Genomic DNA, 14,934 nt, shown 5'->3' with positions numbered 1-14,934 from the left:
GGGGGCAGGGACAGAGGGATAGAGGGAGGGGGGCAGGAAGAGAATGGCTCTCAGCGGGGCGGACCCCCCAGGGCAGGACCGAGGAAGGAGCAGGCTACCCTCTGACCTTGTGCCCTCCACACCGCACCCCCCGCCCCCGCAGCAGCCCGGGGGCGCTGGTGCCACCTGAAACATGGGGTAGGTGAGGAAGGTCTCCAGGGTCCGCTCCTCGCAGTCGGGCTTGGCCTCATAGTGCTTCAGCAGCTTGTCGAAGTCCCGGTTCTGCTTGCAGTGCGCCAGGATCTGCAGGCTGTACTGGTGGTTGCGGACGAACTCCTGGTAGATGTTGAGCATCGGCAGCAGGATGTCGAACAGGTCAGCTGTGAGGACGGCGCGTTAAGGGGGGCCGGTGCCCCCAGCCCCACTCAGGAGGCCAGGGCCAGCCCCAATCCCCACCCAGGGAGCCCCGTGGTGGCAGGATGTCTCTGGCACCCCAGCCCTGTCCAGGGCCAGATGGAGGGGCCCCAGCAGAATCACATTTGTAGAGATGGGGTCCATCTACTCTCGCCCCTGTGTCTCCGAGGGCCCCCGAGAGCAGGTGCAGAGGGTGCTCTGGTGGCCCCCACCGCTCCAGGACGAGGGCACTTCCTGTGGGCTCCCACCTGGGTTCTCTCTGCCAAGACTCGCTCTCAGCAGGCAACAGGCAGAAGGAGGCTGCCTGGCACAAGTCGCACCCCACTCCGTGCCCCGCCCAGGTGGGGGTGGAAAGGCCTGCCCCCAGCCTCCATCTGCGACACCTGTGAAGGGCCGGCCCAACCAACACTCGACGGGTGAGATGGACCCACGGACACCGTGATTTACAAACCCTGTTACGTTAGAAAAACACGTGCTTTGGTGACAGACTGGGAGGGGGGGTCCTGGGGAGGGCTTCCCATTGTGCGGCGAACAGTGCTCGCCTGTGCTACGGCTGGAAGGGCAGCCCCATCCTGCCAGGGGTGCTCGTATCCTGACCTTGGGGGATGTGTGTGGGGGTCTCTGACTTGAGAAAAATAGAAGGAAGTGCCAACCCGCTCAGAGGCCTCCAAGGCCTGAGGGCAGAGCAGCCCTTTGTCCAGGAACTCTACTTCTGGAAACCTATCCCAAGGAAATGCTCCGTAAAAAGAAAACATCACGCACAGAAATCATTTCTAGTAACAAAAAAGCAGAAATAATTCTGATGAGCCAGTGGCGGGCAGTAGAGCATTACGCAGCCGTCAACAAGCACACTTCCAGGATAAGAAAAACATTTGTGCTATAAAGTTAAAAAAAAAATTAAAATAAATAAAAAACCAACAACCCACAGTAAGATTCAAAATCTAAATTTGGTATGTTTGCAATTATGTAAAACGGGGAGGGGGGGGACCCAAGATCTATGCAGAGAAAAAAACTGGAAGAAAACACACAGAGATGTTTATCGCAGTTATCTCTGGAGGGAGGACTATGAATGATATTTTTAAACCTTTTCTCATTTTCTGGATTCTCAGATTTTCTCAAATGGGTACGTCGATATTATTTTTAAAAGGGAAAAATAGATAGGTAACTAAGAATACGTGGCTTCCTCCGAGAAATACTGTTTCTGTGAACCAGTGCTTCCTGTGCTCCCCGGGAGGGATTCCGGGCGCTGGCGTGGGCCTTCCCCCACGCTCTGCAGGGCGGCCCACGACCCCGCCACGGCTGGCTACTCACCCAGGACCAGGGTGGGCCAGCTGGAGATGCGGGCCTTCAGGCCTTGGTAGAAGATCTGGTGCAGGAACATGATGGTCTCGCTGCGGGGAGAGCACAGGGTGAGTGGCGCCCCGGTGGGGGCGGTTTCAGCCCCTCCAGGGCACCCCGAGTAGCGGCGCCAGGCAGGACGCCAAGCAGCGAGTCCTGTCCTCCACGGAGCCCGGTGAAGGCCCACCAGCACTGTATCGGGCTGTATCGCTCGGGGCCCAGGTCCGGACGAGCACGCAGGACCCCCGTTAAGAAGCGGTGGAGGATTTCCAGATCGCCCCAAGCAGGGTTCCCCAGGTGGGGCCTGCCGGCCTCCCTGCGCCCCCTGAGGTCTCGCCATCTGGGACCCCAGACGAGCCCAGGGCTCCAGAGGATACCAAGGAAAGGCCAGGGTGCTGTGTGTGCAGGGCTGCGGCTGCAGACCTGGTCTCTGCCTACGCCCCTCCCCCGGCTGTGTGGCCTTGGGCAAAATGCCTAACATCTCTGAACCTCGGGTCTTTCTGCACAAAACAGGCAGGTGAAATGAGGTAACTCCTGGAAACGTCGGGACTGCCAGTGCCTGGTGCGTGGCGGGCACTCAGTCAACGCGAGCTCACCGCCACCCTTTCCGGGAAAAGTTAGGGAAGCAAAAGACCCCATGTGCCCTCCATGCCGGCGTTGTCACCACCTGGAGTGCAGGGGAATGTGCTGTCCCCTGGCAGCCACGCTGGCCTTGGCTTCCCGCCGCACCCCCTTCCCGCCCACCGCTCCCCAGGCAGCTGGCCCGGAACAGCCCCAGTCTGCTGTCACAGCTTGTCCTGAGGACACAGGACTGCTTGTCTCTGCAGGGGACAGGCTCCTGCCTCCTCTTGCAGCCCCTCCCTGCCTCCCTGAGGCCACGCGTCACCCTGATCCTACCACCCTGGGGGCTGGAGGTCTCCCTGGGGTGCCTGGGGCTGGCCCTGACCCAGGTAGGGGAGTCCAGAGGACGTCCAGGTCGTGTGCCTGATTCTCGGACAGGAAAAGTGAGGCCCCGAGAGGAAGGGTCGGCGCAGCCTGAGCCCCTGACCTGGCTTCCCCCTCCCTGGAAGGTTCTCTGTTCCTGGGGGGCGGTGCGCCCCCCCCCAGCTGTCCTCTTTTCCAGCATCATGTGCCTAAGGGCATCCCCCCACCCCCACCAGAGTCTTACTCCCTCTGCGCCATAGGCGGCGGGGATGGGAGGTGCCGGGGCGCAGGCCTGTGGGGAGCAGAGCAGGGGGTACCCCGAGATCCTGGGGGGTGGGGGAGATGGACAGACAACACCTGCAGGCTGGGGGGCAAAGCCTGAACTCAGTTACACTGGCAGATGTGCAGGACGGAAGGAGAACCGGTGCCAGGGGGAATGTTCACATCATCCACAGACATGAAATCTTCAGAGTGAGGTCCCCGCACTGTGGAGATTCACTGTCCCCTCCTCGATGTCCCACCAGAATAGTCCCCCCACCGTGGTCACTGATCCCTGACCAGGGTCCCCCCCCCAGGTGTGGACACACACTGACTCCCGACCAGGGTCCCCCCCCCCAGGTGTGGACACACACTGACTCCCGACCAGGGTCCCCCCCCAGGTGTGGACACACACTGACTCCCGACTAGGGTCCCCCCCAAGGTGTGGACACACACTGACTCCCGACCAGGGTCCCCCCCACCCCAGGTGTGTACACACACTGACTCCCGACCAGAATCCCCCCCAATGGCTGAAGTCATTTTGAGTTAGGCAGCTGTCCCCTGTAGAGTGACTCAGGGCTGGGCTGTGTCTCTGTGGCCTCAGAGTGACTCGGACAGGGCTGGGCTGTGTCTCTGTGGCCTCTGAACTAGTCTGCTGTGTGGACAAACATGTATTAATTCCAAGAACTTTCGTTGGCCCCATGTTCAAAAAGTTAGAGACTGACTCAAGGGTGAGTGAGAATGCACAAGTGGCAGAATGTTTGGTCTGAGATGGGGAGACTGAGGATCAGGGTACTTTCTGGGGTTCCTGAGGGAGCCGGAAGGCTCCGGACTACCCCGAGCACTGCCCAGCACCACTCAGGGGAGCCATTTCCACGCACTGCCAGCCGCCCACTGCTCAGGATGCATCGGGGAGAAATGCACCTTCTTAAATTCCAACACTGCACGGGCCACTGTAGTAGCATGTTAGGGACATCATAAGCTAGGACTATAAAAATACAGTTGACGAAGCCTTCATTTTTAAGGCATTTTAAGGAATTTCACCTATAATGTAGAAGCTACCATTGTTATCCATCTCACAAGAGAATAAAATGATCTCATTTTGATTTGATATGCTTTGAAAAAAATCATTGTTATGTTCCTTAAATGTTTTTCCTATGCACTGGCCACCTGAATTCCTTCTCTGGGAATTCCCTAGCTACGTCCAATTATTATTCTGTCTCTTCTTAATTTTAAATAACCCCACATATGTAGCACATAACCTAACATAAACACTGTAGACACTTTTGCTCAGTGGTCTGCCTGCATTAGCACCATTAGGTGTGTTTGATGTTTTAATTCATCGTTTTTTGGGAAGTTTGTCCATCTTGTCCCCCCCTTGCCTTGTGAGGCATAATATTTCTTTCTGTCTTCTGTGTCTGAGTGTGCATGGGTTGTGCACACACTCACCTGTTTAATTTTCCTGCTTCACGCTTACATAAAATACTCAACTGCAGTTCACGCTGGTGTGAGATGCACGTAAGGGGTATAAGCGCAATCCTCCGCAGTTAGGGTAGCTGATTGCCCGATTCCATCTAACGATGCGCCGCCAGCTGTTTCCACTGCTCTTCTACGCTGCTGCTTATCGTTAACTTCTTACACGCTCTTAGGTCTGTTTCTAGACTTTCTAGCTCTTAGGTCTGTTTCTAGACTTTCTATTGTATTTTCTGCTACTACACTCAGGCTGTTTTTGTTACTTTACAATATTTATCGATTTCCATAACATATTTCAGTTAAAGTAGGGGATGTTTCTTTCAATGCTCTTGTTTTGAAACACAGTTACCTATTTACGTGTATTTATTCCTTCACTCGAACTTCAAGATCATTTTGCTACACTGCACTTTGGTTGGAATTCTATGACATTCATAGAATATTCTGGGAGAACACGGCAACTTTATGGGACACAGAATCTTTTCATCCAAAGGACTGGCTCACTCCCTGTTTTTGTACAGTCTGCAAGCTCAGAAAGATTTTTACATTTTTAATGGTTTGAAAAAAACCCAAAAGAATATTTCACAGTATGTGAACACATACGACATTCATATTTTAGTTTCTGTGAAGATTTATCAGAACACGGCCATGTGCGTTCATTCAGGACCGTCTGTGACTGCTTAGTTTCGACACAGACCACATGACCCACAAGGTCTAAACTATGTCCTGTCCGATGCTCTACAGAAAAACTGTGCTGATCTCTGGTCCATGTGAATAGTGTCTCTGAATTGTGCAGTGTGTAGCTGGTGCAGCTGTACACTACAGCCCTGACCCCATCCATGGTAAGCAGGATGCAAACACAGAGTAAGTCACTATTTAAGTGTGATGGGTACCACAAAGGGCAGCATGAGGCCCTGTGAACACACAGCAAGGACATAAGCCAATGGTGGCAAGGGACATGGGGGTGGCCAGGGATGTGACCTCCGAGGAAAGACATAAAGACAGTAGGAGACACCATCAAGAACAGCAAAGTGGAAGAACATCCGAGGGAGAGTTGGGACACACCGGGAAGGGCTCATTCTGCCTGGAGCCTCCTGAGCCCAGAGATTCCATGGAAGATCCATGAAGTATAACAAAATGATGGAAAGATTAAATCAGCACAAAAGCACAGGTTCATCTCTTGGTGGTTGTGATACATGGTCACCAGGGGCTTGCAGTCATGGTCTAAGAGAAGGGGGGACAGCCCAGAAGTGTCCCCGTGCCTCCCGCAGCACAGTGGACCCTTGGGCTGCCCGGGTGTGGACTGCACGGGTGCGCTCACACGTGGGGTTCCCTGATTAATAAAGCGCGGTGCCCAAAACACATTTTCTTGAGGCTGTTTTCTCTCCTAGCTCACTCTGTTGTAAGGTATGTTTCGTAAACCACATAACAAACGGAGTATGTGTGATCACTACGGCTTCCGGTCAAGAGTGGGCCATCGATGGTTAAGACTGGGTGGAGTTCAAGGTTACATGTGGATGTTCAAGGGTGTGTCCCTCACCCCCAAGTTGTCCAGGGTCAGCAGTGTTTCTGGGGATGCACCAAGCCTGCAGGACAGGGGTTTGTGACCTGTGGCAGCAGCACCTGTGCACCTGCTGCACCTGCTGCAGGTGGGGTGCCCCGGCCCCATCTTGGACCCTGAGACAGAGAAGCACGAGGGTCCCAGCTCCCGTGCTCACTCATGTGTGCCCATGTGTGAACCCTGCTGCACTGCCTGGGTCACCCAGGAAGGGACTGTGCAGGTCACAGTGTTGGAAAGAGTCCACTGTGATTTCTGAGCTGTTATCCGATGTCACAAAAATATAATAACTGATTTATTTGTTTCAAGAAATGAATTAAAAGCATTTATGTAATACTTAAAAATTGGGTTCAACACATATATTAAAAAAGCAACCTTGTAAGGCCCAGTGGCTGAGTTCTAGAAGGTCCTATGAGGTCAAAGGCTGTTCCCCGTCTCTCTCTTGCCCCGGCTCTGCCGCGGTGTCCACACCACAGCTGGAGGCCTGCCCACGCCGCTGACTCTGGGCCTGTCCAGCCAGAGCCTTGGCCAGCCTCTGCCCATCTCTATCACTCCTAGCCCACTGGTCCCTCGCACCCAGCACCCCCTGGTCCTGACCGCCATGGGGCGGGCCTACATGGGGGCTGGTTAGAGTGAGTGAAGTGGCTGAATGAACATCCTGGGGCACACGGCAGCCCATCCTCATTCCCGGGGGGAATCGCTTACCCTCCGCACTCTGGGTATGTGTTTTCAGGCCTGTCGCTTTTATATGGCTCACTCAATTTTCACACCCACCAAAAAGCTCATCTATTTAAACAACTTTTTAAGAAACTCCTTTTAAAAAGAGGTAGACAGCAGAAGAGCAGTGCAAGCTGGACCCTCTGGGGTACCACAAGTCCCACAGTGACGCTAGAGTCACCATTCGGGAAAAGGAGGTGCGTTTAGAGGGCAGATATGTTCGGGCAGAGAACCGGGCCTCTGGTCACTGTGGCTGCGTCGGGGTAGAAGGACAGAGCGTAGTTAGCTCCCGGAGACTTGGCTTCTCAGCAGGGACACTGTGGGAAGAGCTGTCCTTGTTGAGGGGCTGGGCAGGGGCCTGCCTGAGGTTTCCGGCAGCCCGGGGCCTCTGCTAGCTGTGCCCGCAGCGTTCCCAAGCTCAGCCAGGTTTTAACAATCAAACACGCCTCCAAACCCTGCCAGGTGTTCCCTGGGGGACAGGACCCCCCAGTGGAGCAGCTTTACCTGCCGCATGGCCTCCGTGTGTGCCCTGCACCCACACTCGCTGGAGGTGGCCTGGAGTCACGTGGCTTGGGCACCTCCACCCTGTGTGGCCCATCTGCTCACCTGCCCTGGGCGGGTGCTCCGTGCTGGGCCAGCCCCTGGGGGAGCTCACCTGTTGAGGAAGATGCTGCTGACGTCGTCGTGCGTGATGGGGGGCTTCTTGGAGCTGGCGGCCATCCGCAGTGGGCGCAGGAAGTTGTTAACCAGGATGTGGAGCTGCTGCACGTACTCGGCCTCGGCCTCCAGCATGCTGAACACCACCTGGTTCCTCTTCCGCATGCTATCAGCGTGCGGCGAGCGGATGTAGTCCTGGATGATGGTCTTCCACTTGCGCCGGCACAGCCAGCCCCGCAGGAAGCTCTGCACCTGGGGGAGTGGGCGGGAGGGTCTTGGTCAGAGGGCTTGGGGGCTCATGCTTCCAGGAGCGAGGGCTCCAGGGCGGGGACATGGGCTCTGTCCACCTGCCCCCTCTGCAGGCCCAGAGGAGGGCCAGGCCTGCTCCTGCTGCCTGCGAGCTCCTGGGCCCGCTGCCTGGTTCCTCTGAGCCAGTGTTCCTGGCTGTAGGATGGGGCTCATGAGGAGGCACCTGGACTATAAATGTGGCCCCGGGACTGGTGGCACCAGCATCCCCCCAGAGGCGCTGGAAATGCAGATGCCAGGCTCCTCCGTGGACCCCTCCATCTCAGCAAGATCCCTGGCTGCTTCAGAAGCATTGACTGAAGGAGGGGAAGGGTGGCTGAGTCTCCACTGGAGCAGCAGCTGGAGGACACAGGCCTGCCGGGCTGTGGTGGCCCATCTACACCTCATCTTGTCTAACGACAGGCCTGAAAGCCCATAAGTTCCAATTAACACTCATCTGGATAGAGGGTGATTATCGAATTGAACAGAATGTGACAAATTAGTTAATCTCATGCTTGGGGCCTCATCGGCACTTCTGAGTGCCCACGCCTGCTTAGACCTCTCCTGCCTCTGTGGGGAAATGAATGCTGATACTTGACCATCTTGCAGTTGGGCTGCTTGGCACGGCCACATGTTGGCAAGAATCCAGGAGAGGAACCAGGTTCTTGGCTACCCCAGAGCTCCCTGCTGCTCCTGCCACGGGATGGGGCCCCAGGGGCCCAGGGGTCGCCTGCTGAGGACCAGGCACAGACACTCACCAGCCTTCACTGAAAGGGGCATGGACAGCAAATGCCATTGTTGGGTGCAGATGTGTGGCTAGGGGTGTTGGCCCTGGAGAGGAAGCTAGCCCTGAGCTCAGACTACTCTCTTCCAGAACAGGGAACCTCTCTCTACGTGGAGGGCTTGCCCTGACACCCCAGGAGGGTGAAAGTAGAGGGAGGGAGGAGGATTTCAGCCGGTACTTGAAATGTTCCAACCAGAACGGCTTCTGAAAATGGGCTGAGAAGCCCAGCAGAGCCACAGTTGAGAGGCAAGGCCAGCGCATGCCTGCCAGGATGGGGATTGGCTCAGACCCACTGGCAACACCCCTGCCTATGGCCTAGCAGGTCCTACAGACTCAGGAAGCCAGCTGGTGGGTCTCCTCAGGCTTGTGGTGGGTGGCCCTGGGCTGCATGCATGGCCTCGTGCTTTCCAGGAGGCGATGTCCCAGTGGTGTCCAGGAGGATGTGTGCTCTGGGGCTGGGCGGCTGGGGTTTCAATGCCACGTGCCAACGCTGAGCTGGTGACCTGGGCAAGTCCCTCTGCCTCTCTGCACCTCAGCCTCCCCGTAACGTGAAATGCAGATAATAATGAAACCCCACAGGGTTTTGAGTTAGGAATGAATTAATCTGCATAAAGCTCCTAGAATAGCGTCTGACACATAGAAAGTGCTTAATGAATGTTAGCTATTTCTATTCTTGAGAAACAAAATCCAGATTTTTATGTGAAATGTTTAGCTTTTAAAGCACCAGCAACAAATTAAAAAAACAACACACCATGTGGGCTCAGAACCCCAAACACGCTGGTAGGCTGAACTTGGCCGGGGATGGGGGGGACGCCAGTTTGCAGTGTCTGGGGTGTTGGGGGCTCTCTGGCTGCTCCACATGCAGGACTGTCCGATATCACCTGCCTTTCTTAGGGTGACTCGGGCTCTCTGGCTTCGGGTCTGGTAGCCTGCATATGCCCAGGGCTGGCCCACCATGCTGGTGGTACCCCGGCTGCCAGGCACCTCCCCAGGGCCATCTATGATGTCTGCCATCTCGACTGTGAGAGTCCAGCTAGTTTGCTGGGGCAGCTCTGGGGTCCAGGGGCTCCCAGGCCAAGGTGTGCGGGGTGGGAGGTACTAGAGGGAGAAACTGTGAGAGGAAGGGTCTGCATGGGGAGGGGCAGGGGGTGGCCGTGGGGAGGTGGCTGTGGGGGGGAAGTTATGGGGGGAGCCAGGTGGCCTCAGGATCCCGCCCCCACCATGATGTGAGAGAAGCTCCCAGCTGGAGCCTGCAGCCTGGGTTCTGTCCCAGCCCCTCCCACTCCTTCCGCTTTAGCTCCTGTTTTCCCTAAAATAGGGTGGACCCAGTGTCGCCCAGGGACAGCCTGGAGGAAGTGCCTGAGCATGGCTGTTCTGGGTCCCGTATCTGGTCTCTGGGGTGGAGCTGGGGGGCGGCCATCCCTGGGGGGACGGTGCTGACGGTGCCAGGAGGCCCTCTAGGGTGGCTGCTACAGACCTTCTTAATCTTCTTGATGTCACTGTCTTCATCGTTGGGGGTGACGGTCTGCGTGGACTGGATGCGCTCATTGTCCTTGAGCAGTGATGCAATCTGCAAGAGACACGGGTCACTGGGGTGAGCGCGCGCCCTGCCACCTTCCCTGCAAGGGCCTGCAGCCTGTGTGCCCTGCTCCGTGTGAGGCCGTGGGGCTGGACAGCGAGTGAGCACTGGACTGGGAGCCCCCGCACCTCAGCTCTGGGCGGCCGGGTGCCAGCCCCCAGTGGCCGGGGGAGAGGCCCTCCCCTTTTGTGTGTGGCAGGTGCCCAGAGTAATCTGGGGGCTTTGGCCTCAATACCTGATTCTCTTCCCTATGCCCAAACCATCAGCCCCCTTTATTTTTGAATTTTTACTGCGGCAAAACAATATAAAATTTAACCATTTTAAAACCAGCTTCAGGTGTACAGCTGAGGGGCATTAAGTCCACACACCCGGTTGCAAGGCTGTTCCCACCACCCATCTCCAGAATGTTCCACCTTCCCACACAGACTCGGTCCCCATGAACCGACGTCTCCCATCCCCAGCTCCCCATCCACCCTCTGTCTCTGTGACCTTGACTCTGCTCGGGACCTCACATGAGTGGGGTCCTAAAGAATCTGGCCCTCTGGGGCCAGCTGAATTCACTTGGTGTAAAGTCCTCTGCGTCTGTCTGCACTGTAGCAGGTGTCAGGCTCCTTCCTTCTCAAGCCTGAGTAATTCTCTGTGGTATTTACACATCCTATTTTGCAATCCCTTCATCTGTAAATGGATACTTGGGCTGTCCCCTTATTCCTTCAGACAAAACCGTGCTGGAATCAGAGAAAAGCCAGTGGCTGAGGCAAAGCCCGGCTGGCGTGGCTGCCCCGTCCCCTGGGCCGCCCTGAAGCCCTTCCCTGACCAGGAGCCCTCCGTGGAAACGGCGGCCCAGAGGGACGTGGGAGGGACCACGGGAGCCGCCCTGAAAGCCTCTGTTCACCTGGTGCGGGGATCAGAGAGGCCAGCACAGCTGCCGGAACAGAACCAAGGGGCAGCGCCCAGGAGAAGGGTGCCCGGGCCGCGGTGGGCTCCCCCAGAGGGGACGGCCCGTGGTGCCATCAGGCCGCTGCTCGGGAGCCCGCGCTCCAGCACGGGGCAGGCGTTTCCTGCTCGCTGGTGCACCTCTGCCTGCGGCTTCCATCCACCTGCTCCTGGAGGCTCGCGAGGGGCTGGGCGCTCGGCGCACCCTTGGCGGCTCATGGAGACGCCTGGAGCACCAGCAGCCACACGGAGCTCACCCACGGGAGCTAAAGATAGCAGCTGGGGGAGCCTACGAACGCGCGGCCACGCCAGCTCCTCGGCAGAGCACACGGCTCTGTCCCCTCAAGGCCACTTGTGAACCGCACAATGAATGGGCTCTCACGATGCAGCGCTTGGAAAGCAAATGGAACAGTTACTCGCTCTCCACTCCCCTGGTTGCTAAAATTACCCCAGCCTGTGCTCGCAGCGCCGCTGAAAATATCCGAGAAGCACTGGGGCCGGCGCGGGCTTCGCTTCCTTCTCTCGTCGTACCCCGCCCCCCCAGGCTTGTCTGAGGACATCTGCCCATTGACATCAAGGCGGACTCTTGGATCCGGGCTCCAGAGGGCTGAGGGACACACGCGCACACACGCATGCACACATGCACGTGCAGGCAGCCTCCCAGCTCAGAAACGCGGGAATGCCCCCCACGCCCCCTCCCCTGGCTATCCTGGAAATTATCGCTTCCCCGCCGCAGCTTCGTACACCATACCCTCTTCTCTGTAGAACGGCGATGCGTGTGTATGTGCATGTGCGTGTACGTGTGTCTGTAAGTCGCCTGTATCTAAAACGGATGGTGCTCTTCTCAGAGGGAGGATTCCAGGACAAGCCCTCAGCAGGGACCAGGGCAAAAAATAGACGCAATTAGGTCAGGCGCTGTGCTCCACGCACAGGCGGCAGCGCAGGGCCCTGGAGTCTTTACAGAACAGAATGGGCGTAGAGAGCTCTGAGCCCGGGGACCGCACAAGACTCGGGCCGTGGCTCCCCCTCGCCCCTCCAACCGCCTGGAGCTAGTGTGGGGAGGCGGCCAGAGCCCCGGCCCCAGTGACCTCACACGCAACCTTCCTCTATAAATCTGGCAGCCCCTCTGGGAGTGGATCTGCCTCGGATCCCCGCTGACCGCAGGGCCTGCTGGGTGGACCCTCGTGAACGGTGGCCACGGAGAGCTGGTACGTGGGCTCCTGCCCCCACCCCCTGGCTGGTATCCAGCCCTGAGTGCCCAGCCTGGCTCAAGGCTGGGTGTCTTGGCGGGCCCCGGCCTACTTGCCACCCCACTGTGGGGCACTTCCCAGAGCCCTGTTGGGAAGTTGAAGATGGGCCTGTTGAAGACGGGCGGCTGCCCCCCCCCTCCGTCCCCGAGATGGTGTCTTTAATCCAGGATGCATTTAGCGCACCCCCTGACGGTGGAATTGATCCAGGGTGTTTCTTCGTGTTAGCAGCCACGGTTCTGCTAAAGAGCTCCATGTTTCTTGCTTTTCAAACCGCTGGCACGTGACGTGGCCCTGCTTCTTCTCTTCCCTTCTTGTTTCCCTCTGACCTCTTCCAAGTCATTCAGGTGCCCACCTCCATCCTCCTGGGCCAACCCTGTCCACATGTCATGCTGACGTCTCTGGTGGGCTCTGGTAGATGCAGCTGGAGGTGGATAAGCCAGACGCCTCCCTGGAGGAGCTCCCAGCCTAACAGGGGGGTCAGACAGTCCAGCAGGACAGGCCACAATAGGTGTGCAGCTACTGTGGTGGGACCGTCTCCCCATGGAAGCAGTAAGGATCTTCCAGAAGAGGTTCTGAAGGACAAAGAGGAGTCCAACAGGAGGGTTATGGGAAGGAGGACTTCCGGCAGAGGGGACGGCTGAACAGAGGCACGGGGCACACAGGTGTGGCATGCCAGGGCGGCAGGGGAGGCGAGAAGCATGCCTCCAGGCGTGGCGGTGGGCCCCAGCTGGGCTCTCCCGCGTCCCCCAGAGTCATCTCCCCGCTGCCCTGTCTTCTGTGCTGGGGATCCATGTCAAACTTTGTTTGCAAGACTGACCTGAACCCTGAACTAAAGATGTCCACGGTTCTTTCCAGGGTCAGGCTTCAAGGACTCTGAGAGCTTCAGGAACAGTAAAGTATGACGGCCTGTAGGCTCCTGCCCTGCCAGCCCCCTCCTGTGCTCGGCATTTACTTCCAACCATAAATGAACAACCAGATGCTGCCAAGCTGGGCACCTGGAGACGACGATGCTTCTTCTCAGAGGCAGATGCCCCTTCCTATAAAAGGTCCTCAGCGGTGTGGGCAAGAAGGATGAGGCCCAACAGGGTGTCGGGTGGCCCTGGAGACCAAGAAGGGGTGTGTGGGGGTGGTGCAGACTTCCTTTGGGGTGTGATCTCATGTGTCCGTGGTGAGAGAAGGCTGTGGGAGTCCCTCTGTGAGGGAAGGAGCAACCCTTGCTGCTGGAAGCCCCACGATGTGGGGGTCGTGGGTGCGTGGGATCCAGGTCACTCCGACAGACTCGTGGCGGCCACCCAAAGGGTCCAGAGCAGAGCAGAGGGAGTGCAGGCCGCCGCAGTGGGAAGGGATGCAGTGAGTCAGGAGAGCAGAGTCTGGAAGCAAGAGGTGGGCAGGAGAGGGCGAGCCCCTGCGAGTCCTTGGGGTCATGCCGACAGGGCTCTGGGAGCTGTACCTGGCCAGTGGAGGACAGGCGGACCGTGGGGGTGCCCCTTCCATCAGACCTGAGTCCTCAGGGGTAGGCATGGACCAAGGATGTGGAGCCAGGCGTCCGAGATCCAAGTCCGAGCTGGGACTCCATCACTCAGGTGACCTTGGGGCGACCTTGGATAAGCCCCTCCCTTTCCTGTGTCATCAGATCCCTCCAGCAGTCACTTTCCAAGGCCTCTGTCTTCCTCCCTGGGGTCACTCCCAGGAGCTTGCTTGGCTTCTCAGCGCCTCCTGCCTCCCTCGCAGCCTCCTTCCTGGGAGCAGGCTGTGTCCACCCGCCCCGCAGGGCATATGAGAGACACGGACCACAGCCGGAAAGCTTGACTGAGGCAGCCTTTCTTTCTAAGTCTTCCTTAAAAGGATCTTTTGCCCTGGAGGGTAAGGCACCCAGTGGAAGAATTGCTCCAAATTCCCACCAAGTGGGCCTCTGCTGTGGCTCTGACACACACACTTGTGAGCACACACATGCTCACAACCGACCAGCTTTCTGCTCCCCGGCAACAGAGGGGTCTCCCCCTGGGCATCCACCCCTCCTCTGGTGCACAAATCCCCGGAACCCTCCAAGGCCATAGGCAACAGGAACCTACACTCTCACTGGCTGCAAAAGAACTCACTTCTTGTGTGGGTTCACACCACAAGCTCTATTACGATGCTGATTTCAGAGCTTGACACCCATGTATTCACAGAGCACCTACTATATGCCAGGCACACGGAGTGGGTGAGAAAGGATAGCCTGGTCCTCCAAGAGCCCCCACCAGGCTGGAGTGGGTGAACACAGGCGTGGAACTGGCTCCGATGTGGCAGGTGGGTGCAGGAACGTGGTGGGAACACGGCAGTGAGCACTCTCCCAGCCGGGAGGTGGGGGGGCCCTGGGAGGAGGTGATGTACCTGCTAGGACTCCACAGGCAGGAAGGGGGGTGACAAGGGCATTCCAACAGGAGCACCAGAATGTGCCAAGGCCGAGAGGTGCAGGGTACACGGCTTATGGCTCCAGGTACTGGGCAGAGCCCCGTGGGACTAGGGAGGACTGCCTGGCCTGGGGAAGAGGATGAGGCCATGCTCAGTGGTCAGGTGACAGAGGGAGTGAATGGCACCCCGACAGACACCCTTGCTCATAAAGCTCATGATGTGGGACTGGGGCCAGGCCTCGGGCTCCTCACAGGGATACAGCCTGGATTTGGGGATGTGTGCTGGGCTAGGGGAGGCCCCGGGGGTGGTGTCTGGGGTGAGACTGACCCCAGAACGAGCTCCCATCACTCCCACATGGCTCTGAGCTGAGTGGCAAGAGTGGCAAGTGGACAGG

General features: G+C 57.7%; 1 protein-coding gene across 2 annotated transcripts in view; it reads right to left on the bottom strand.

Annotated features, from left to right (window-relative positions):
• RASGRF1 (Ras protein specific guanine nucleotide releasing factor 1) overlaps positions 1-14,934 on the bottom strand; it is a 93,398-nt gene that overhangs the window by 49,214 nt on the left and 29,250 nt on the right. For both annotated transcript variants that reach the window (XM_077874582.1, XM_077874592.1), the window contains exons 4-7: positions 9,862-9,954; positions 7,314-7,567; positions 1,705-1,784; positions 166-359 (exon numbers count right to left, since the gene is read on the bottom strand). In XM_077874582.1, the coding sequence (XP_077730708.1) occupies positions 166-359; positions 1,705-1,784; positions 7,314-7,567; positions 9,862-9,954 (621 nt within the window). The remainder of the gene's footprint in view (positions 1-165; positions 360-1,704; positions 1,785-7,313; positions 7,568-9,861; positions 9,955-14,934) is intronic.

This window comes from Canis aureus, chromosome 2, assembly GCF_053574225.1.
Source record: "Canis aureus isolate CA01 chromosome 2, VMU_Caureus_v.1.0, whole genome shotgun sequence".
In the NCBI taxonomy this organism is placed as follows: domain Eukaryota; kingdom Metazoa; phylum Chordata; class Mammalia; order Carnivora; family Canidae; genus Canis; species Canis aureus.
Note: the sequence above shows the minus strand (reverse complement) of the source record. Positions and strands in the feature narration are given on the sequence as shown.